This window comes from Cebus imitator, unplaced genomic scaffold (genome assembly GCF_001604975.1).
Source record: "Cebus imitator isolate Cc_AM_T3 unplaced genomic scaffold, Cebus_imitator-1.0 Scaffold429, whole genome shotgun sequence".
Classification (NCBI taxonomy): Eukaryota; Metazoa; Chordata; class Mammalia; order Primates; family Cebidae; genus Cebus; species Cebus imitator.
The window spans coordinates 814,640-840,535 of record NW_016107744.1 but is presented as its reverse complement, the minus strand read 5'-3'; the positions used below and the strand labels follow the sequence as shown (position 1 = coordinate 840,535).

Below are 25,896 nucleotides of genomic sequence, written 5' to 3'. Positions count from 1 at the left end.
CATTAACCTACAGTTTGCTGGGTATAGCTCTGATTCACTAAACTTACCTAAGTAACTGCAAAATCCACTGTCCAACAATCGAAGTAAGGTACTCAGTTGAATTAGCTGGGTCTTCATGCCTTGCATTTGCTCTTCAAAATTCTGATGCTTTAAAAGGAAATAATTGTAACTATACAAGTAATATTTAATAAATATTTTATAGTATATAATGACTGATAACTAAAACGTGATGTCTAAGGACAAATGCTAAACTTATACCACACTGGTTATCTTAAAAGATGTGTGACTAATCAAAAAGCTAATGTAACACTGAAAAGGGGGGTAAGGAGAAAGAATCCTTGGTCTCAAAACTAAGGATTATTTTTCCCTCTATTCATCTGACTTAGATAAAGAAATATGCAGACATAGCAACTGCAGACTAAGACATTTATTTCTTACATAGCATGAAGGACTTGGTGAAAGAAACACACATTTGGGAAATAAATATTTATCACATTATTTCCATTGTTAAATATTCCTTCAAATTACCATATATAATAAAATTAATTTTAGTTTTAATATGTATTTCATTTTAAAGAATTAATTGCTTCTTAGGTTTGATGACATTAGAGAATCTGTAAAGTCAAAACCATTTTCAGGATAATACTAAAACATTATCTGGATTTCGTAATTTAATTCTTTCACAAGTGCAAAGGCTATATGATGAGTGATATTCCAACAGATTGAACACAGAAGCAGATATGAAAATCCAGCTGTCTTCTATTAAACCAGACATTTTTGAAAATAAAAAATTTAAAAGAATTCCTTGTGCCAGTAAATTTTTCATTAGGAAAAGTTACTTTTCATTGAAAAAAATTTAATCTATGTTAAGGTGGAATGTGTTTATTGTTATTATTTAATGAATTAATAAATAAGTGAATACAAATTTCTCAGTATTAATTTTTTACATAAACATCAACAGATATAACCCACATAAACAAAAACTCATACTATGGGAGAGTATGAAGGGGTCCTGAGGTTACAGAGTTTGAGAACTGCTGGGGTTCATATGTTTTACACAGTCTTCAAAGCTGAGTAGACTCCCTACCAACACCTGAGTCAAGGGGCCAGAAGGCACCAAAACAGATGCTCTGAAAGGCTTCTCAAATAATTTGGATCCCTTTAACTCATATGTCCCGATCCCTCTGTGGTAACCTACTGTCCAACCCTAGTGAAAGCCTTAGAACAACATTTCCTCCTTTACACTTACTTTTTCACTTTTATAGTACAATAGTGCTTTATTAGAACTATCATATTAGAAACCATTCTTGAGTTAAAAACAAGTTAAGGCTATTAATTTTCAATAAGCTCTTTCTCTTTAATGAATTTTAAAAACTAGTTTAATAGACTAACTCAAAACTTCAGGAAATAGTTCCTCCACATTTGCGGGAGAGATCTACAGGGAAGGGGCAGAATCAACTGTGATTAACAGGATCATTTTTGCTGTGACACATTCAAAGACTAGAGCTGATTTGGGAATACCAACATGGCACAGACATTTGCTACCCACTCTGCTATAAAAAAGAAGCACCCCCATAATGACAGACACCAAATTTGAAAAAGTAGTTACTCCTGGAGAAGGGAGAGTGGGATCAACAAAGGGCTTCAAATGTGTCTATAAATAAATGTGTCTGTATGGGGCAAGGGACAAAGAAAGGAACCAAAAACTACACGGCAGAATGCATGATGAGTATAACAAAGTTCATCAGATCACTCAGTACTTTGTATTTCCTAAATAATAGACAAAGTCTATGCCTAGATGTAAGTAAACATCAACAAAAGTAAATTTATGGACATTAGATTCAGTCACTACAAAAGTAGTACAAACTTACATGAAATAAAGCTATAAAACAAAAACAAAGAATCGAGAAACAGCAGCACAGTTTTAAGGACATCAGACAAGGGAAATGCAGTGAAAAATAATCATACAGATTATTTTGATTGCCACGTATTTCCCTATCATTCAAATATTATGAAAGATGTTAGCAGACAATATGCTAAGGAGAGATCTTTTTAGAATAAAGACTAGAAAAATCCCCAGAACATAGTTAATGGAAAAGGCAAACAGAGAACATTTACTGTGAAAATGACAGAACAAAGAAACTGAACCTTCATACACAAAAAAATGACAGACTATAAAGTGTATATTACACATGTTCAGAAAGTAGTCATTACATACGAGACCTATATACATGCATACACACACGTGTATGTACGTATGCCACATGCATGTATATATGTGGCATTGCATGTCAATATACATTAACATATCAATGATGGCTTAGTTTTATTGAAAACTATTATTGCATGAACTAAATGCAGTATGTTCATCTTAGTTTTATTTTTATTTTTTAGAATATCTACTATAGCAATTTAAACTAATCACTGGGGAAAGATTCACGTGTTTATTCTATAAAATCTGTTGAACCTCATGTCAGGCATTAGGAAAATTCTGGTATGCTACCAGTGAAACAAAGATATAATCCCTCTTTATCAAGGAACATACTAGCTCTGGTAAAAAGAGGATAAACAACAAAAACACAAAGAAGGCAGACAACAATTTTTATGTAATTAGTATCAGTTGTACAGACCTTTATAACAAATGTCTCAGGTTTCTAGAGCACTGGGAGTAAATGGAACTAAGAAGGTAGGCAAATCAATCAATCAAAAAAGTAAGGAAGTCAAACTATGATATTACCAAATACTGCATTCATAATCCTTCCAAATAATCAAAAAGACATTAATTTATGGCAAAGAAACAATTTTAATATTTATGAATTTAACAGTAAAAGAATACTTTAAAACTATCAAATCTTATCAAATACACATTTAGAAAAAAACTGAAAGATGTGAGAACAAGTTGAATCTACGGACAAGAGACTTGAGAAAATAGCCAAAAGTGGGGAAAATTCGAGGGAGGAAAAAAAAATAGGCAAGCAAGAGGAAAAGAATAGACATAAAGAAAAAAAAGAGAAGGGTGCCAGAAACTCTGATTTAAACCCTATATTACAGGAAAATATTTCAGAGGGTTACAGATTTAAAATGCTTATCTCCTTGCAAGCCAGCTATTTCAATATGCAACATAAAGGCCCAGCATCAAGTATGTTAGTCTTATTTTGAAAAAATACAGGAACCTATGTAGTCAGATCTTTGGATTTCATGTGCCTTTATCCAGTCTCATCCCTTCTGCTTTTTTTTTTTCCCCTCTAATAGATTGCTTGAAGAGACTTTTCTATTTTATTTCCCTGTCAATATTCTCTGCACTATTGTCCTAGAACTCTGTCTCAAAGATTTAACAATGATAATAAATAAAAATGTTCTTTGTGCTAACATGTATATATAGACATAGTTCAATTCTAATAATCACATATTTCTGGGAAAACAACAATAAATTCTTAATAAAGTGTCAGAGTTACAAACAGTTCAAACACATCTGGAGAAAAATCAGTTACTATAATGACAAAATTCAAAATGTTCACAAAAGGTAAGGATATTACTTGCCATGACTAAGCTTTATCTCTAAAACAGATGATATTGAAGTTCAACTATTCCACAAAACTGAATTCATTTATTTTATCAATATTCTATAATGACTCATGGCTCTTTTATAGAACATAAGCATTTACTGATATTAAATCCTGATTATTCCTAAACTACAGGCACAAACTATTTCCTGTATTAAAAACACCAGTATTTCTAAGCCCTTGAATGGCTACTAAAAAGAAAAAGATAACAAAAGGCATGAAGTAATTTTTTTAGGTTCCATCACAGTGGACTAAATATAAAAATCAACCTTATACTATAAAATTATACAACTAAAATTTTCCAAAAACAGTTTAATGGAAGGAATCCCTGTTCTTACCATCTGGTCCATGTAAGAGGCAAAGCACCAAAAGGCATCCACTTCATTTTCCATCACATATAAAAGAGGGGAAAGTAAGTCACTCATACCCTGCACATATCCTAAAAAGAACAGAACAAATAATGTCTCTGAAAACCTAAGCTTTATGTATCCTCCTGTGCATATCACCACCATTTCACTTAAAATTTTATCTATTTTTTGGATTCAAAATTTGGTAGACATTGATGTTCACCAAGAAAAGAACATAAATGAGAAACTCTAGTCATGAGTAAGAAAGATGAGTTGTTTCAGATTGAGATGTCAAGCAAAATATAGCTTCCAGCATGTGTCTCAGTGCAGATACACTATCAAGAGTGGGTAATATTTTTAAAAATAGCATGCAAGATCATCATGAGAAAGAAGAGGGGTGAAGAGATAACCCAGGGGAATATAAAAAAGACAGGTTTAATAAAGACCAGTCAGAGAAGTAAAGAAAAAAATCAAGGGAGAAAACGTTGCAAAAATCAAGGAGAAGAAAGTTGCAAGCCCAGAGTGGTTAACAATGCCAAACTACCACAAGTAAGCCACGTAAAATAAGAACTGAAAAGGGTTCCACTGCTTTGGCAATCAGGCCTTTAGATTCACACAAAAGGAGTTACAAAATTAAGAGCCTCTTTTAAATAGCCTTAATCTAGGTCCTTCTTTCTTTCTTTCTTTGTTACTCTCTACATCCAACCAATGCCAGCAACAGGGCTTAATCCAATCACTATTTTGTACCTAAAGTGACCACTTAACTATCTGTCTCTGATGTTACCATAATTTCTCAATGGTGACAGTAATAGAGCCCTTGATTAAAGAAAAACTGGAAAATTAAGGAGTCAGATCCCTCACTTAAAAATAAGAAAAAGTGTTAGTTTCACTTTTTCACCTGAACATGCCAAACTTCTTGTTTCTTTTCTTTCTCTTATAAAACCCTCAATTATCCTTCCTTTACAATTTTCAAGACTTGAAAAATTTTCAGACTTAAGAGATTCTTGAACCAATGAAGGAACAAGAGCTTATATTAAGCCTTTTTACTTACACGTTATTCAACTTTGGTAAGTTTTGTGTATTTATTAAAATCATATAGAAATTTCTTTGTTGGTAGCTTGGGAAGTCTGGAAAATAGTCTTTCATTTGCAAATCCAAAGCTTACATTTTTATTCACCAAAAATCTATTTGCACTGAAGCCTTATAAGAATAAATATTTAATAAAAGGAGGAGGGAATAGTTCTGCTATAATATAAATGATAATTATACATTACTCTTTCTGTTTTGGAGGAAAACTTTAAAAAATGATCTCAGAAAGCCAGTAAACTAAATCATCTGAGAAAACTCAGATCAAACACACAATAAACAGAGGCACTCAGATCACCTCAGAATCTCCTTACAAATAAAGGTTCAGCTCAATTTGCTGTGAGCCTCTGTCCAATCATTTACTGCCATACCTTTCCACAGTCCTACTGACCTCACTCTGTCTACACTGCATTCTGCAGGAAAATACAGCTTTACTCACTTTAGCATAAAAGGGCACCTGAGTTCTCATGGAGGACATCCTTACAGTACCAGACAATGAAGTTACCAAGACATTTAGGGAAAAGAGCTAGACAAAAGTGACTTGTGACAAAATATCTAAATGTAATCATTTCTACAAATTTACACAGATGGTTTCTAAAATAATGTACACTTTTTAAGAAATAAGATAGATGAAAGACTAAATTGTTATCATCAGAACTTTCTTACCGGACACAGTGAAATCAATGATAAATAATAAAGGATAAACCAATTAAAGCATGAAGGAAATCTAACCTGAATTCAACAAAGTGCAAGAGTACTACTTTAAGTAGAGTCTGACTGTGTATGATCTACAACAGAAATATTTCAAAGTGTGTTATTCAAAAGATTTACAAAGCACCTTTCCTCTCTTAAAAAAGTGCTTTATTATTAAGTTATAATGAATAAAAATTCCTAAGAAGCAAATTTAATCCTTTAAGTCCTCGGCTTTCATATGGAATCATTACCATATTTCTTCTGTTAAGTCTTAGGTGAAGGAAGTTGTCAAATTAATCTTCATCTTCTGGTTACCTTTAATCTGTTTTATTTTATACATGATGTTCTTTGGGGTATGTCATGGGTTGTAGGAGGTGGAATTAATGTATAAATTCCTTTTAATTAAAGCAAGATTAAGAATGTTTAAATTAGCATTCAGTGATACTCAGATTCTGCACTACTGCTGACTGATGCACATCTTAATCAGCACAACTACAATTTCTGAAGTACTTCCCTAAAATTACTTCAAAAGCAAATTTGTTTCAGTGTGTTGTTGGGGGGGAGGGGCTGAGAAATGAATACCTTATCATCCTACTGTATACTTGCTTACACCAAAAAGAAAAATTTTAACTAAATATATTTCAATTTTCCAGGTTACTGAAGCTTATCTTTTAGAGTATCAAAAAACAAAAAATTGAGTATCAGAAATCATTCTTAAAAAACTATTAGACACTCTCCTAATTTAATCTCTCATTGGTTATTCAGTATCATCATTACAAACCCTGTAAAGATGCTACCCACAGAAACTTTCTGAAGTATAGTATTGGCACTCACTAACTCAAAATCACCCTTCCTTAAGTTATTCTGTCTGCTTTTCATAACTTTTGTCTCATTCCTCACTACTGAGACTGTATTATAATGGTATAATGCAAATATACCTATACCTCACCTATGGTTAAGAAGCCAAACAACTCTATATAATGAAATCACCTATAAGACAGTAAATTTACAGTCCAGGTTACTCTGCTATGAGTAAAGAGTAAGAAATATTATCCATTGCTTTTATAAAAAGTATTTTGGCTTCTCATAAGGTCAGAGTTATCCACAGAAAGCTTGACTATATTTCAGATAACTGAAATGTTTATATAGAAAGAACGTGACATTAGTATAAACAAACAGAAATGGCAAGTTATCCAGTTGGCTGGTCTGGGAAAATGCCCTAAGAAAACTAAGCATTCAGGAACTCCTGCTATAGAATAGGTATGAATTCCTATCTCAAAATTACCATCTGAGAGAGTGGGGCAATGCCTTCTATTCCCAAGGAGAATGGTCCTATCCCCTATGGTGGTAACAGAAGCTAAAATAAATGGCAAAGGGCTGGGATGCTGAAGGTATAAAGGTGAGAATCCCAGCCTTCAATAAAGACCTGGGTCTCTACTCCCAGACCAATTATTTACTTGTGTGACTATAAGTCACTCTGTAAATCAAAATCATCTTACTCATAAAGTGAGAATTATTTCCCCACTTCTTCAAAAGGCCATGAGAATTAAAAATCAAATCCAGTATGAAAGCACTCTGTAACCTGAAAAGCACTCTATTAATATTCTTTCAACAATTCAATTAGAAGCTCATTATAGGTGTCATGGACAGGACTGACTACATTTTACATTTTAAAGAAAACTCCAACTTTTGATTTACTGTCACCAAAGAGGCTGATACCTCAAGATCAAAACAGAGATTATATCTCCCCTAACTTACATATAGGAAACGAAGAGGAATTTACATAGATATGAACAGTGAAGAAAATGTACCCGTAATTCAAGGTTCATTTGGTTTTAATGTGCTAAGTATCCAACCGGCTTCTCTAAAGGATATCTCAAGCATTACTAAAATAATCTAGAAAACTTCTACTTCTATTATCCTTTAGCTAGAAGCCACTCACATAGCAGGTCTCAAATATTTCTAGTATTTCTACTTATTTAAAGGTTGATGGTCAGACAAGCTGTTGGTCCTTTCAAGAGACATCTTGGGTTCGCTTGCCTCTTAAAATAATGGTTCCCTGAGTTTTCTGTCCCTTCGTGTCCCTCCCCCAGATAATTTCCCACTTCTGCTTCCACCATCAGTTCCTTTTTTTTTTTTTCCCTTGAGACAGAGTCTCACCGTGTTGCCCAGGCCGGAGTGCAATGGCATGATCTCGGCTCACTGCAACCTCCTCCTCCGAGATTCAAGCAATTCTCCTGACTCAGACTCCTGAGTAGCTGGAATTACAGGCAAGCATCATAAGCCCAGCTAATTTTTGTACTTTTAGTAGAGACAGGGTTTCACCATGTTGGCCAGACTGGTCTTGAACTCCTAATCTCAGGTGATCTACCTGCCTTGATGTCCCAAAGTGCTGGGATTATAGGTGTGAGCCACCACGCCTGGCCCCAGCATCAGTTCTTACAATGAACTTCTGTAGAGAGATTTACCAAAAAAAGAGTAAGTTCTACAAGCCCTACAAAACTTTTGCACTGCTTATCTAAGATATCAAATCAGTACTTTTCTTCACAAGGGGAACAGCACATCAAACAATGGTTTGCAAACTTTCTCAGCTCATGGTTATCATCCTTAGTATCTTGATAATTTTTCCTAAGACACTACTAAGTCTCAAAGAAATAACAACTCCATTTATTAAGCAGTTAGGTCAAAACAACTAAGTAAGTATTCATGTCCTATGAGCTTATCACCTGTTGAGCACTACAATACTTCTCAAACCTTGAAGTTCAACTAGGTATCATCATCCTCATTTATTTTACAAAGCTATTATCCATGTCTAACTGGATTAAAAATATAAATTCTAAAGCATACATATTTACATCTTTTTAAATTAGGACTTTAGAGAAGAACTTACCCAAATCAAAATCATACATACAGTAGGTCATCAAAATGTCATGAAGCAAAATCAATCCTGGATTATCTTGGCCTTCATAAAACTTGTTTGTTCTATCTGTTCTGTTAACATCTTTTTCTGAAGAGGAAAATCATCACATATTTGAAAACCTTTCAAAAAACAGATTCTTATAAAGCTCACATATTACAAGTACTGAGTCATTTTTCTTGCTATTAATTTCATTCAACAAGCTTCACTTAATGAATAAAAAATTCAGCAAATTCCATTTCCAATATGCAATAAAGTAACACTTCAGAATTTTTTCAAGAATCAGTCCTCCTCCTCATGGGCAGCTTTTAAAATATTTTTCAATTTTTATCCAAACATAGAAAACTTTTAACTGCATAGAAAACACTTTCAGTGAATTAGAAGCAACACTAATAATCTGCATTAGTAACAAAAATGCCAGTCATTAATGCATGTTATAGATAGTAGTACTTGAAAACTTAAAAAAAAAAAAAAACCTACCACCTAATCAAACATAATCAAAGAGATTTGTTTCACTCACAATTACTGCATTCATTTTAAGAAGTACCATCAAATTCTTTGTCATGTTTCATAAACATCTTTAGGACAAAATATTTCCTTATTTTCATATCTACACCATTTACTTTAGATATCATTATAAGCTAGAAATGACTTCATGAACAACAGATTTGGAAACATCATCATGAGTGTGTCCAAAGTTGTTCGGGAGGCCAAGACAGGAGGACTGCTTAAGCCCAGGAATTCAAGACCAGCCTGGGCAACATGGCAAAACCCTGTCTCTACAAAAAACATAAAAATTACCCAGGCATGGCGATGCCTGCCTGTGGTACCAGCTACTCAGGAGGCTGAGGTGGCAGAACTATCTGAGCCCAGCAATTCGAGGCTGCAGTGAGCCATGATGGCACCACTGCACTCCAGCCTGGGCAACACAGTGAGACCCTACCTCAAAAAAAAAAAAAAAAAAAAAAAGTCAAACTGCTTCATCTCATTTCACAGTTGATAAAGAATAAGTTAACTTTTATTAACTCAAGCATAATTTACATTGTCATAATGCCAATACAGAATATCTGCCTTAATGTTTTTTAAACATAGTAAAAAAAAAAAAAAAGTTGTTTGTATTCTCATGAACTATCAGTATTTCTTCATGTATAAATATTTAATAGTGACAAGCCAGGTGAAAAGCAGAAAAGGGATAAAAAATGATGTATGAAAATGCTATTTTATAATATTTCTAGAAAACTCATTTCTGAAAAGAAAATGAGTACTTAAGCAAAAAACAAAAAGTTCTTATTAAATCTAACTCTCCATCTAATAATTTGATGTAGCTAAAAAAAGGATGAGGAAAGACAACCATGTTGACTGACCCATTTTATATTCACCATCACTAACATCAAGTGGGTTCTGAATGCTGCCTGGCAAGCCTACTCTATTTCCCTTGTCTGTTCACTCCCTATTCCTATCTCAATGCCTTTTTTTTCTTTCTCTTGCCTGACTTTAGTACCATGCTGAATAGGAGTGGTCAGAGTGGATATCCTTGTCTTGTTCTGGTCAAGGGGAATGCTTCCATCTTTTTCCTGTTCAGTATGATGTTGGCTATGGCTCTTATTATTTTGAGGTTATGTATCTTTGATGCCTAGTTTGTTGAGGTATTCAGCTTTATGTAATCTCATGCTATTTTTTGACATTTTAATAGTAGCCATTCTGACTGGTGTGAGATGGTATCTCACTGTGATTTTGGTTTGCATTTCTCTAGTGATCAGTGATGTTGAGTTTTTCATATGCCTGTTAGTCACATGCATGTCTTCTTTGGAAGTGCCTGCTCATGTCCTTTGTCTACTTTTTAATGGGGCTGTTTTTCCCTTGTAAGTTTAAGTTCCTCACAGAAGCTAGGTATTAGACTTTTGCCAGATGCATAATTTGCAAACATTTTCTCACATTCTGTAGGAGGTGTGCTTATTCTGTTGATAATTTCTTTCACTGTGCAGAAGCTCTTTTTAAGTTTAATTAGATCCCACTTGTCAATTTTTGCTTTTGTTGCAATTGTTTTGGTGTCTTTATCATGAAATCTTTGCCCATTCCTATGTCCAGGATGGTAGAGCTTAGACTGTCTTCCAGAGTTTTTATAGTTTTAGGTTTTACATTTAAGTCTTTAATCCATCTTTACTTTATTTTTGTATATGGTATAAGAAAGCGGTCTGGCTTTAATCTCCTACATATGGCTAGCCAGTTATCCCAGGATCATTTATTGAATAGGGAGTCTTTTCCCTGTTGCTTGTTCTTGTCAGCTTTGTCGAAAATCAGATGGCTGTTAGGTGTGTGGCCTTATTTCTGGGCTCTTTATTCTGTTCCATTGGTCTATGTGTCTGTTTTTTGTATCAGTACCATGCTGTTTTGGTTACTGCAGCCCTATTGTACACTTCAAGTCAGATAACATGATGCCTCCAACTTTGTTCTTTTCGCTTAGGACTGTCTTGGCTATTTGGACTCTTTTGGGTTCCATATGATTTTTTTTTTTTTTTTTTTTTGAGACGAGAGTCTCACTTTGTCGCCCATGCTAGAGTGCAGTGGTGAGATCTTGGCTTACTGCAACCTCTACCTCCTGGGTTCAAGCGATTCTCCTGCCTCAGCCTCCCAAGTAGCTGGGATTACAGGCATGTGCCATCACACCCAGCTAATTTTTTTGTATTTTTAGTAGAGACAGGTTTGCCCTGTTGGCCAGGCTGGTCTCGAACTATCTGCCCACCTCAGCCTCCCAAAGTGCTAGGATTACAGGCGTGAGCCACCACAACTGGCCCCACATGAATTTTAAAATAGTTTTTTCTAATTCTGTGAAGAATGACAGTTGGTAGTTTGATAGGAATGTTCTGAATCTGTGAATAGCTTTGAGCAGTATGGTCATTTTAATGATACTGATTCTTCCTATCCATGAGAATAGAACATTTTTCTATTTGTTTGTGTCTTCTCTAATTTCTTCGAGCAGTGTTTTGTAATTCTTGTTGCAGAGATCTTTCACCTCCCTGGTTAGCTGTATTCCTAGGTATTTTATCATTTTTGTGTCAATTGTGAATGGGATTGCCTTCCTGATTTGGCACTGGGGATTCGTCAGTGCACAAAACAGGCTTGTTTTAGACTGTCTTCCAGGGTTTTTGTGGTTTTAGGTTTCACATTTAAGTCTTTAATCCATTTTTCGTTTATTTTTGAATATGGTTTAAGAAAGGGGTCCAGCTTCAATCTCCTGCATATGGCTAGCTAGTTATCCCAGGACCATTTATTGAATAGGGAGTCTATTTAATAATAGACTCAGCTTGGCTGTTGTTGGTGTGTAAGAATGCTAGTGATTTTTGTACGCTGATTTTGTATTCTGAAATTTTGCTCAAGTTGTTTATCAGCTAAGGGAGCTTTTAGGCCAGACTATGGGGTTTTCTAGATAGAGAATCATGTCTGCAAACAGGGATGTTTGATTTCCTCTCTTCCTATCTGAATACCCATTATTTCTTTCTCTTGCCTGATTGCTCTGGCTAGGGATTCCAATATTATACTGAACAGGAGTGGCGAGAGATCCCCCTCCCTTTTCAAGTTTCTATTCAAACATCACTTTCTCAGTTAAAGCTGTCTCTGCCTGCCCAAGTTAAAACTGCAACATTGCACACAAACATCCTAACCCTCTTTCTTGCCTTATTTTTCTATTTGGCATCTATCACTAACATACCACGTTACTTACTTATCTTGTTTACTGTCTGTTCTTCCCCCACAGGAATGCAAACTCCTTTAGGGGCAAGAAATTTGCCTGTTTTGTGCACTGGTGATTCCCCAGTGCCTAGAGGAGAGCTTAGTACATAATAGGCACAAAGTAAATATTTATTAAAAGAATGAATGAATGTACGAATGCTTAAAATAGTCACTGTGGTTTTCAGAAAGATCTTAAACCCATTTATGACAGAGGCTGTGAATTTTTTTGTGTAAAAAAATCAGACCTTGGAGATAACTCCCAGAAGTTTGGCATTCCAATAATGGAACACCAGGCATAAATGGGTTAATGTGTGTTGCCAAAGTTAGAAACCACTTCTCTAAAAACTAGAATTCCTGAGCCTTCTTAACTGTCTCTTTTTCCATTAGATGGCATATCTGTTTCCATGGATATTTATACTGATAATAGCCAAACTTCTATCTCCTGCCAGACCAGTCCAGACTATTCAACTAGCTATTTGATATTGCATTTATACAAATATAAATGCAATATTTATATTTCACCTTGAGGTATATATATCTTAACACTTATTTCAATTTCACCATACCCCATTTCACCTCAAATCCATAAGGGGCACTACTAACTGCCTAAGTTTTCTAGTCAGAAACTGAGTCCTATTTTTTATTTCTTTTTCCCCTTCACATCCCACATTTAATATATCAGAAAGTCTTACCAATTCTACCACCAAAATGTAAATTGAATCCACCTTTATTTTTATTTTATTTTTTTTGTCACCCAAGCTAAAGTGTAGTGGCACAATCACAGCTCACTGTGGCCTCAACCCCCCGGGCTTAAGTGATCCTCCCACCTCAGCCCCCCAAATACTGGAATTACAGTGTGAGCCATCATGCCTGGCCTCACCTACTTCTTTTTACCTCCTCAACTACCATTTCTTGCCTGGATTTCTGCTTTCTACTAACTGGTCTCCCTATTCCTACTCTTACTTTGATTGAATTTCCACAAAGCAGTAAAAATGATTTTAAAATATAAATAAAATACTCTTCCTTAAAAAGCTTCAGTAAGTTCTCATCACACTTAAAGTAAAATCCAACTTATTGGCATGTATGCAAGATCTAAGGCTTACTGTATAGTTTTGTTTTTAATAAAGTAAATGTATACTGCCCAAAAAGCTTTTGATAATCATTCTCAAAATACTTTTGGGAAAAATCATTATAGAAAAAGAATGCTTTAAAACTAACTTATTTTATATAAACTTCTACTGGCAGAAAGCATGGAATAGCTGAAAGGCCACTTAAAAATTAGATCTGAATATGAATGAATCTGAGCTACGGATCTAACCGGATTGATGGCTCAAGGCAACCGACTAACCTGTTCTGGGCTTCAATTTTATCTGTTAAAAATGAATAAAGTAGGCTAAAGTATGTATGTCTCAAAATTCAAATTTCATTATGAGGACTTAAAAATAACTAAATTTTTCTAACAGTCTCCTGGAAAGGATGAGACTATGGCATGAAAGGTTGAGAATATCAGAGACATCAACATTGACGCTTGATATAAAGGGAAGAGGATATGGCATGCAGAAAGAGGCTTAGAATACAGGCTTCCCTTCCAGTTCAAATATTTTATACTCAAGCAGGAATAAAACACCAGAATCCATTATTTTTCTTAGTGAAACTGAAAACAACAAGAAGCTTCAGTTAGAAACTTTAGATAACTTCACAACTCAGGACTCCCAACCATTTGCCTTAATCAGAAGAAGGTCACAGTTTTTTCTGGTATAATTTATATTTCAGAAAAAATAAATTCTTTTTGGATCAAAAGTATCACTGCCAAAAATATCTTGATTTTATATCCACAAACGGTACCAAATCAGCCTGTTATGTTGGGCTTTCTAAATATAATTCAAAGAATTATTTCTCCCATGGGAGGGAGAAATTCCTCCATTGTTCTTTATTAAATCACAGACAAACAAACCCAGATACAACGTAAGAATTTCAAACTAAGTTCCAGTACTATCTAATGCTATCTTAAAACTACAGAGACAGTGTAATAAGAACATTAAACTGGGCTCTGCACTTATTAACTATGTGACCTTGGACAAGTCATTTATGTTCTCCATGCTTCAGTTTCTCAACTGTAAATGTAGATTATGAACTGCAACTAATGCTTTTATGATAAAATTCTATCAAGCATCTCTTTGTTTTAGACAATAGTTATCCCCAGGTAAATACTTTATTTTCAAATACTAACTAAATTTTATATCTAGAATCATTTATTTAATTTTAAAAATGAAATATATGTATATCTAAAGAAGTTCTGGAGGGATATAAACCAGTACCTATTAACCATAATTATCTCTAGGTGACAGAAACAAAAATAACTTTTATTTTCCTCTTTTTGCTCATCTATAGTTACTAATTTTTCTACAATAAACAGACTTTTATAATAATGAAACATTTTTTAAAAAATAAAATTAATTCAACAAGCAAATAAAGGTATACAATCTTTTTGAAAATTTCATACTTCAGAACTGAAAATTAAATATATCAGCACTTATAACTAGACTTACTGAATTAATATGCCTATTGGAAGAGGAACAACAAAGAACATTAACCACACACTGCAATGTACTTTCCTATTCTGATTTCTCTTTTGAGCCCTAGTGCTATAGCATGTATCTTTACTTTGTTAATCTTATCAAGACTTCAATGTAATCCCCTCTTGCATTTCCAAAGTTGTTAAGAAAAAATTACCGATAAGACTTCTATAATCTCTTAACCTCGAATTTCTTTTCTCTTGTTCCTGGCTGACAGATTTCCACTGCAGTTTCATTCTGAAGTATTCATCACTATAGAAAACAATTTGACACCAAAGAAAGCTATTTGAAAACTTTATTTTTAACATTATTTAATTGGGTTTTTCTATAAACAGTATATCAAACTATTTATGATGATAGCGGAATGTAAATTTATAAAAACAATAATGAAATGTTTAAAGTTATGACAAATAAGTGAAAACAAAAGAAAAAAAATCCTATACATGCCACAAAGTTTATGTGGTAAACTTTGTTCACCTACTAGAATTTTAGGTATGCTTTGACAAAACGCATTAAGACAAAAACATTTATCTCAATCCTTAAAATCATATCTGAAAGTATTCGTCATGAAATATTTTAACCACTTAAGTTTTCAAATAATTGTAAATACAAATCTAAGTGACTTTTTTAAAAATATGTGACATTATAATTCTATTTCCAAGCAGTTTATTCCAGAAACTAGTTAATGTAAAAATGTCTTAGAAGAACTGGTAAACATGCTAAAAAGAGAAGACTGTCAGATAACTTAAATATGCATATAATGGTTGAAAATAGCTTTAAATCAAAGGCTAGACCAACAACTGAGAACAAGAAGTTGTACCTGGAAAGTTGGTCTGTGTTTCCTTTCAAGTCTGAGAAATAACTTAAAATAGAAATACTCTTCCAAAAAGAATCTTCCAAAAAGAAGGATCCATTATAAGAGTATCAGAAAAGTAACTTAAAGGTAATTAATCTAACTAGCAAATATATTTCTTATGAGCCAATTTTACAATTTCATAATGAATTGTAAAAGTGAATCAAGACGAATGAGATGTTTTTAAGTGTATGTCAAAACAGTCATCTTTCAAGTATGCAAAAGGCTTGTACAAGGCTTACATAAGGGAAATGGAATATGTTTATCTTCTTTTTACATATTCACAAACATAACTGCAATGAGAGCCTTCTAATATGTGTTTCTGATTTAAAATAATTAGAAGGCTCATAATTTTTCAATTAGAACACTAAAAACCAAGTTATTTTCCCATTCCCTAGTCTATTCCAAATCTTCATCTAGAAACCCTACACTAACTTGTATGAGTGGGTTACTTGAATCTCTTTAATGAACGTACAAAAGACCATTACTTACGTTTTTTGTTTTTGTAATTGGGTTCTTTCCTCCTTGGTACTGTCCCAGGGAAAATAACCCAGAAGAAATTTCCATGCTTGCTTTCTCAATGCATGACTAAGTCCCTGAAGAAAACATGCATATTAAACACATTAATAAAAACAAATGTAATACTGTAAGTTTACAAAGCTTGCATATTCACAAAACTTAGATATAAAAACTAATCTTTAAGAGACTGTTTTATATATACAAATAGTTCAATTCAGTGAATACCATCTCTTTTTAAATTCTAGATTTAAAAGATGTCAATAGCTGCCAGAAAGTTTAAACAGTACACAGGATAAAGTAAACTGTACAGCAGACAGACAGTGGGACTGGTGAGTCTAAGCCCAATCTTACAGAATAAGGCAAATGCCACTGGAATGCTGGCCTCCTTCATATAACCCACACAACTTCCAGTGCGGAAGAATATCTTCCCCTAGAGTTAAGGGTTTCCTTCTACCCAATTCCCAGGAACATCACAAGCAACTCACTCTGTCCCACTCAATCCAGGAATTTTAAGGCATCACTCATCAAAGAAATAAAAGAGTTCATTCCTCCCCTAAAACAACAACAACAACAACAAAACACCAAAACAGTAACAATAACAACAAAACCCCTGAATACTAGGAGTTTATAATATAAGTCATAGTAGAGTGTTTAAATTACCCCTCTAAATATCATCTGCTTCATATTATCTACATTTAAAATTCTTCCTTCAGAATCAATGTTCTTAGTCCATTCTTCCAGTGATACTGGCTCTCTCCTTTGAACAACAGGTCGTTCCCCCAGATCAATCTAAAATAAGAAGATAAGCAATAACAAGTACATATTTAACCAGTGAAATAAAGATACATGGAAACTAAATTTAAAATACTACTTTTCAGACGTGACTTCTAGTACTTCTAGATCATCCCTTATTTTCCCATGTTTGATTTGTTAACTATAATAGCTAGCATTACATATATTTCCCTTCTACTAAACACACAACTAAATTCAGAAACAGGAAACAGGAAACCTCACAGACTAAAAATATTTGTTATTAAAAAGAAGTTCTTTACCACTTTGGGTTCAATTATGTAAGTATAGAATATTCATCATATAAATTCTATAAGAAACCTTCAAACCAAATGATATGCTATATTACTTAAAAAGAGAACATATAACTATTCCATTAATCATATTCTAAAATTAGGTTTTCTTCTAAAGTTTGTATTTCTCAGAACTGATTCATGACCCATTAGCTTCACTTGGCATTTCTATAGTGTTTCATTCAATTAACAGGTGTTGGTAATTTTAAAACACTATTTGCAAGATAAACCCTTTAATTAAGCACTAAAATTTAGATATTTATAATTTTCTAACTATGTACAAGCCTAGAATTGTAGCAAATCCAAAACTCTTGCTGAGCACATATAAAGATCTCCCATAATTCAGGCCAAAACCCATCTTACTTAAAAAAGAAAGTATTGCATGAGAATAAAAGCCGTAAAAGTAATGTCCTGACTGGCTGTCTCTGATGCCCACTGAGAAAACATGCAAGTGAGGAACAGAACTAAGAGGCAATAGGAAAGGTTTGCTCTTCACTCACTGCTATGCACCCAATGAAACAAACTTCATTATTATCAAAAGGTAATCAAAGAAAGATTCAACATTGATGAAGAGAGAGTATAAGATAGAGAACAAATGAAGAATTTGGTGGTAAGACAAGCATTCGTTGTCAGATATATTAGCAAAAAGTTGTAAGAATAGATTATGGAAAAAGGCAGATATCACCAAAATTGTTTCTATTTCTATAGTACATGTTCTCGTATTAAATGTAAGAGGTATATTAATATAAATCTTTACTCACTCTTGTGATGACTTCAAATCCTGGTTCTTCTTGTTGATTTATCTTCAGACCTGGAATAGCATCACTAAGAAAATCTGCCATTTCTGAAGGTGGTCGATGATGTGTAGAGGGATCGCTGCCTCTCAAACTATCAAAAATGTAGTTTGTGACTTTGGAAAATCCTATCATAGTTGCTGTATAAGGGTCCTTTTTAATTTTCTATGCAATAGGAAGAAAAATATGAGCATTATTAATTCAAATAAAGAAAAATGAATACTCCTTGATGGGCAAAAAGGCAAAGCTTTTTAAAAGAAAAGAAATCAGGACTAAAATGGAGTGTTCTAAGATTATCTTAAATTTTTATTTTCTTTCCTGGAAGAAAAATTTAAATTTTCTAAACCAATCATTTCATTTAGTTAAAATAGCATAACAAATGACGAGTTAATGTTACTGATTGAATTGCAGATAAACAAATGATTTGCAGGCTTAACTCAATCTGCATACATCAGAAACACACACAGTGCTTACTTTCCAGTGGTGAATGGCCCACAACAGCTTTCTTCTGTCTAGCAGTCCTGCCTTCACACAAAAAAAAATATTTCTTGAAGTGTGTGTACTACCATGCTATTCTGACACAAAATATTTGATGGCTAAATTTAAAAGCTCATGATATTTAAATATTAGCTGACATTTTAATCTAACTATACGAATAGTAAATCATGCCAACAAGAATAGTTTATTCTGGGACAGTGCTACCCGGGAAAAGGGCAAAAGGTTTTTCTAATGTTAAATGCTAGGGTAACTTCTGAAGCCCAAACTACTTGCTCACTCATATTTAGCAAAAATAGTTATTTATTAAATAACTTTTCACAATAAGAAAAATTATCCTCTTATTTTCTATTTTAAACAGTGTTTAGTTCTCTATCTCATCCGTCTTCCTAAAAAGTTACCTCTATATCTTATCAACCTGTATGTCTTAAAAACCAAGAAAAGAAAAAAAAAAAAGCCAGGTGCAGTGCCGCGTTCCCGTAGTCCCAGCTACTCAGGAGGCTGAGGCGGGAGGATCACCTGAGTCCAGGGGTTCTGGGCTGTAGTGCACTATGCCGATCAGATGTCCGCACTAAGTTTGGCATCAATATGGTGACCTCCCGGCAGCGGGGAACCACCAGGTTGCCTAAGGAGGGGTGAACCAGCCCAGGTCAGAAATGGAGCAGGTCAAAACTCCCGTGCTGATCAGTAGTGGGATCACGCCTGTGAATAGCCACTGCACTCCAGCCTGGGCAACAGAGTAAGACCCCGTCTCTTGAAAAAACACAAAAACAAAAAAACACGAAAAGAGTAGCTGGGACACAGCAAGCACTCACAAATTGTTAAATGAATAAGTGAATAAATAAATGAATAAATAATCTCATTACATAGTAATCTGAGTGAAAATTAACTTTACTTCTGCCTATTATTAAGTGTACATTTTTAGCCAAATGCCAAGAACAATACTCAAATATTCTTAGGGGAATTAGATTTTCATGACGTCAAAACAACTTACTTAAATTCAAACCAGCTTTTGGCCTAAATTGATCATTAATGAATTCAAACTGACCTACTCTGTGACCCCTGACCTAATCAACAAAAATGATGATATAAATCTACTGATATCTAATTATAGTATTATAATAAACAGAGAAATTGCTTTATGAGTAAGAACCAAGGAAGCCTCTGAGTCTTGCAAATAATATGGAAATTTACTGTTTCTGTAATATTACAGAGAATAGTTTCATAAAGATCTCACACACACACACACACACACACACACACACACACACACAGCCTCATTCTGCATACTCTGAGATGAGAAGGAGTTATATAAAATAATGCAGTCAGATTAATAGATTAATACAGGATAGATTTTAAAAACATACTTGTATTAAACCATATGCTGGCTCATCAAGAAGATTTTCAAAAGACTGTGAAAGACTCTTATTCTGACAATTCACAAGAAGTGTTCTTTTATCCTGTGGAGATCTATAATAAAAAAAAGGATTTGTAGAAAATACTAATACATTGCATCAATTACCACATGAACAATTACTAACACAAATGTTCCTTACCAAAAAAAAAAAAAAACCCAAACATTTTAATGTTCCATTCTAGAACAGTCTTCCATTAATACATTAGCAAATATTAAGTAACTGTTTTAAATGAGCTTCAAAACTACATGAAACATAAAATATAAAATTATACTGTATATAACATAAATAAAACAAATATAAAGTGTATTTGTATTCCCTATAAAGCCAAAAGGACTAAATTGTAATGATACCAAATTCTTCTTCTCTAGAATTATAGTAGAAAAGCATTACAATATATCTGGTTTTATTACCATAAAAATTAAAGAAAGCCAAAACAGACATTAGGAGTCATGAGTATGTAATATTTACAATACAGAAAATGTCTTATTTTGAAATGGTTTCCACATTCATTCACAGCTTAGTAATACTGCAATGTAAGATGTTAAAAATATAAAATACATTAATTATTTGATAAAGATCATTAATCATGCTAACCATAATTACAAACATACACACATGAACATATTTTAACAACATTATTACATATGGTTTGGGTAATACTATGTTTTTAGTTTTTGCTTATTAAGCTCTAGAAGCAAGTCTCTTCACATTTCTTAGTAACTACAGAATAAACAAAATGTTTTCAAAACAGACATACAATTTCTAGTCATATGACAAATTATCCAGTCTTTTTCCTATTTAGTGAGTTTTATGACTTAGTTCTAATAAATCTACAACTTTTCTATGTTTAAAACAAAAATTAAATGTGTTATTTTGCTGCTATACACCGCCAGTTTATTATAAATGTTTGAGATAAGATCTTTAATAACAGTTATCTCTTCTCAATTCCAGCATAACAGGATGCAACAGTAATGCTAGAGGGGATATGAAATCCAAAACAGGATCTTATATTCTTACATATGTAGTCAGACACTGTACTCCATCTGCATATACAATAGTAGCTAATAAGACTCTTGGCTTTTTAAAAGGAGCTGAGGTTGAGTCATTTGATGTAGGAGGAAAAAAATATATATATATTTTAAAAACATTCACTTTTCTGAACATTTTGAGGTGTCATAATTAATAGGCAGACTTACAGATTCTCTCACAGGGCATTTTTTAAATGATGAACTTTTAAATGTAGCATCAGAAAAGAAAAATAGCTAATAAAGGAAAAAAATTTTATTCCTAGCACAGTGCTGCTGGCACTGTCATCATTTTGTTTCTAACAATAAATTAAATCAAATAATTTCTTTAAAACCCAAATAAAAAATGATCATGAAAGTCAAACCACTGCCTATATATAAAGAGGAACCAATAGGCAACTCTCAGCTCTCTGGGCTCAGATGATTAAATGGCTCTGTATCTTAAACAGTGGCCAGTAAACTGGAGATCAGAAGATGAAATGACTGCCTTACCAACAAGCAACCACAAATATTTTTTAAAAAGGAATTACTTCTTTTCTTTTTTTATAATTAATACTCTGTGATGGGGGATGGACGAAGCTCTAACGAAAGAGGAAAGACATGAAGAAATTTAAAACCTGATTGCCCAAAAGGAAATCAACAAAACATTTAAAAAGTTTATCAGTCAAAGGACAAGTAGTATATTGCTATACTGCTAGGCAACTGCAGAGCTTACCATAAGGAAGATTGGTATTCCAAAATATTACCAGAATATTCTACCTGCCAGGTCACCACACTGATTTAATCTAAAATATGTATTCTGGGAAGCTGATCTCTCATGCTAAGATTATTCAAGACTTTCAAACTCATTGCAAAAGTAAGATGAAACTTTAATGATGCTAACCCAGCAATTCTATTACAGCCTGCTAAACAATCTGAAGAACACTACAGTCTAATATCACAACAATAGAAGCATATCTCCTGAAAATTCTGTAGTATATCCCAGGCTTTGGAGTGAGCCTCTCCCAAAGACCTCATAATAAACTCATAAACTGAACAATGCTTGTATACTCAAATGTAGCAGTAACTGTTTTATATTTCTATTGAGAATGACCAATATTTAAGGCTAAAGAAATAAATAGCATTGCAGAGATTAATCAAAACTGGGACTAAAAACTAGAAAGGTATGGTAACAAACTTTTACATCTAGAACCTAATCTTTTAAATGGCTGGTCCTGTTTGATGATACAAGCATTTTGGCTTTTTAAGGGAATATTTTACTGCTTGCATATTTGCAGATCAATGTAAAAATGGCCCAATATACAAAATAATTTAATAAAGTCAACAGGTCTCATTCATATCCTAGCAACCAACTTGGTTCCAGAAAGGTAAGAAAAATATATTTGTAGCTTATTCTTTTATCCAAGTAAATACCACATTTTAAATGATAATAAATCAAAGAACACTTACAAAGATCAACAAATACGACAATGTTTTCCTGGTAAATAAGTAAACCATCTAAAAAATATTAAGCCTCAAGAAGATGGCCTATTTTGCAACTGACTAGATCACGCTGCTGACACTGAAAGAAGGAACTACAGGTGACTAGCCTAGCAGAGCCTCTTCCTAGCTCTTGTGAGCCATCTAGGTTGCCCATTCCTACATTACTGGCAATCTCTGCTCATTCATAAGGTAAGGCCCTGCTCCTGTAAGAGGAAGGCCTGCTCTTTAGGAAGATAAATATAATTCATTAGGAAGTAAACTGGAAAGCCAACATGGCCACAAATGCAAGCCACATTCCTCAATTTAGCTAAATCAAAAATAAAGAAGGTATCCAGTCTAATTCTCTTGGTTTTGAACTCAAAAGAAGACAAGAAGGGTGGCCACTGGCACAGACTGGCTGGCATCCCAATGAGGCTGAAACCAAGATTTCCTTGACTACTCTTCTTTGTGGTCTCTAAAACAATCTTTGACCATAGAAGCAAGACTCCAGAAACACCGTTTTGCTTAGGATAACTGCTCCAAAGACAGGAAATGAGACCCCCCTGGCTGACACCTAGTAGAATAAAAATCGGGTACACTATTTAAAAATTCTCATTTCTTTGAACTTAAAAATTTGAGAATTCCACTAACTTGTATCATAACAGGAACAAGTACCTTTACATTCCTCCTTAAGAATTTTACAATTCACAATAGCAAAGATGTGAAATAAACCTAAATGCCCACGAATGTTAGGCTGGATAAAGAACATGTGGTACATATACACCATGGAATACTATGCAGCCATAAAAAGAATGAGATCATGTCCTTGATAGCAACATGGATGGAGCTGGAGGCTATTATCCTAAGCAAAGTAATAGAGAAACAGAAAGTCAAATACGACATACTCTCACTTGTAAGCTGGAGCTAAACAACAATACCACCACATGGACACAAAGAGAGGAACAGACAGACACCAGAGCCTACTTAAGGGTGGAGAGTGGAAGGAGGGAGAGGATCAGAAAAACTACCTATCAGATACTATGCTTATTACCTAAGTGACAAAATTATCTGTAAACCAAAGCCCGTGACATGCAGTTTACCTACTTAACAAACCTGCACATATACCCCTGAACCTAAAATAATGTTAAAACAAAAAATAATCTGATAGTGGGAGATGGCTTATACAAATTTGTGACTTTTTAAATACTGGTGAAGATTTACTTGGAATAGCTTTATTCTACTACTTAGAGTCTATAAAATCTATGGTGAACTATATGGCATAATTGGGGATAATTTGTGACAGGAAGGAGAACAGGGAGCACTTATTTTCAGCCTAGAATATGGAGAGGCCTTGGAGATAAAATATTTGATGAACTGTTTTTACACATTTCAGACCATTCATGGGTCAAAAAGTAAACTGCCCTTCCAGTGTCACAGGAGAATACCCAAAGCAGTGACTATTAGGAAAGTAGCTTTTGAGGTAGACACTTTAGACACTATCTCCTTCCCCAAGAAGAGCAACCACATCCTGGGGTTCACTAAAAACTTAATGATTAAGCCTAATGAGAACAGAACAAAGTATGCAAAGCTTTTTCTCTCATCAAATCATTAAAGGGTGGAATTACTTTTAGCTTCTTCTCTTTTACCAAATCATTAAAGGGTGCAATTAATCACTTACGCTCATATCTCCTCCAACTTTATCCTCCCCTTCATTGATTTCATTCTCTCTCAGAGTAGCAATCACCCCTGCACAAGGAAAACTTATATATTATCCTGATATGCTGTTATAGTACCATATGCCTTATTCACAGTACTTTTTATAGCTGAAATTTGAGGCAGGAGCCACGTCTTTTGATTACTGCTTTCTTTCCAGCAAACAGCACTGCTGCATCTAAGATACAATAGGCATTCAAAAAAATACTTCAATGATACGGGGAAAAAAAAAACAAACATGTAGAAGGAACACCACCATTCCGTGGCTTCACATTTCCAAATGGAAAAAGCACTTCTCCTAAAGAAACTCTTCTTCCCAGGGACTTAAGTGCTGGGATTGAGAAAGAGTAGGGTTGGCATAATTCCTTCTAGGCTCTTTCTCCCTCTCTCTCTTAGATCTGCCTATCAACAGAGAAGGTGCTTTCATTCTGCTCTCATTCACATCCTGAGTGGTCTGTCCTCATTAGGAAAGCCTGTGGGTGTCAAGAAGTAACAACAACAACTGGGTAAGTTCAAAACTAATCTGGGGTGAATTATTATAATGCTATATGTCTAAACCCCTCTAATAACAGTATTTCATTACCATCTCTGATTTTTTTTTTTTTTTTTCATGGAGTCTTGCTTTGTTGCCCAGGCTAGAGGACAGTGGCACAATCTCGGCTGACTGCAACCTCTGCCTTTCAGGTTCAAGCAATGCTCCTGCCTCAGCCTCCAAAGTAGGTGGGATTACAGGTGCCTGCCACCATGCCTGGTTAATTTTTGTATTTGCAGTAGAAATAGAATTTCACCATGTTGACCAGGCTTGTCTCAAAACTCCTGACCTCACCTTGGCCTCCCAAAGTACAGAGATTACCATCTCTGATACTCATACTTCTCATTTATTTACAAATTTAGAAAAGGAAAACAAGCTTTCACTTGCTACTCTCATGAAAATACAAACAACACAAATTCAAGGTACATATTCCCCTATAACTGCTTAAGTGATTATCAAGACTATCCTTGAACCCATCCAGGATAGAAAACTCTACCGCCTGGGCTAAAACCTGTCTCCTAATTTCTTTTTGGAGTCATATAAAGCAAATTTACAACTTGTTTCTCACAATAACCTTTCAAAAATTATTTGTCAAACTGACAATTATTATGCCATTTATTCATTCAACTAATCTTGAATGCGTATTTATTTTGTACTACTGTAGCTAGCAACCATGAAGAATATGGAAACAAGACAGATACAATCCCTATTCCCAAGAAGTTTATATTCTAGAGTAAAACACAAAACTAAATAGACAAAATTATTGTATGCTGTTAGGTGCCATGAAGGAAGCAAACAAGAAAATTAGATAGCGAGGAACAGAGATAGGAAAAGTAGATGAGATAGCAAAAGAGGGCATCGTGGAAAGCCCTTCTGAGGAAGTGATATTAAACGGAGACCTCAGGGATCAGAAAGAGGAAAATATTCCAAGTAAAAAAAAATAGTATGCATAAAGGACCTTAAGACAAGGCCAGGCGCAGTGGCTCATGCCTATAATCCCAGTACTTTGGGAGGGTGAGGTAGGAAGATCACCTGAGGTCAGGAGTTTGAGACCAGCCTGACGAACATGGAAAAACCCCGTTTCTACTACAAA

General features: G+C 34.1%; 1 protein-coding gene across 4 annotated transcripts in view; it reads right to left on the bottom strand.

The window, feature by feature from the left end:
• TBC1D15 (TBC1 domain family member 15) overlaps nt 1-25,896 on the bottom strand; it is a 63,596-nt gene that overhangs the window by 5,822 nt on the left and 31,878 nt on the right. For 2 of the 4 annotated variants that reach the window (XM_037731908.1, XM_037731906.1), the window contains 9 exons: nt 20,022-20,124; nt 18,634-18,684; nt 18,127-18,324; nt 16,944-17,072; nt 16,257-16,360; nt 15,069-15,163; nt 8,580-8,696; nt 3,902-4,002; nt 48-147 (listed from right to left, as the gene is read on the bottom strand). In XM_037731908.1, coding sequence (XP_037587836.1) covers nt 48-147; nt 3,902-4,002; nt 8,580-8,696; nt 15,069-15,163; nt 16,257-16,360; nt 16,944-17,072; nt 18,127-18,324; nt 18,634-18,684; nt 20,022-20,124 — 998 coding nt within the window. The remainder of the gene's footprint in view (nt 1-47; nt 148-3,901; nt 4,003-8,579; nt 8,697-15,068; nt 15,164-16,256; nt 16,361-16,943; nt 17,073-18,126; nt 18,325-18,633; nt 18,685-20,021; nt 20,125-25,896) is intronic. The other 2 variants (XM_037731905.1, XM_037731907.1) reach the window with 1 other exon arrangement.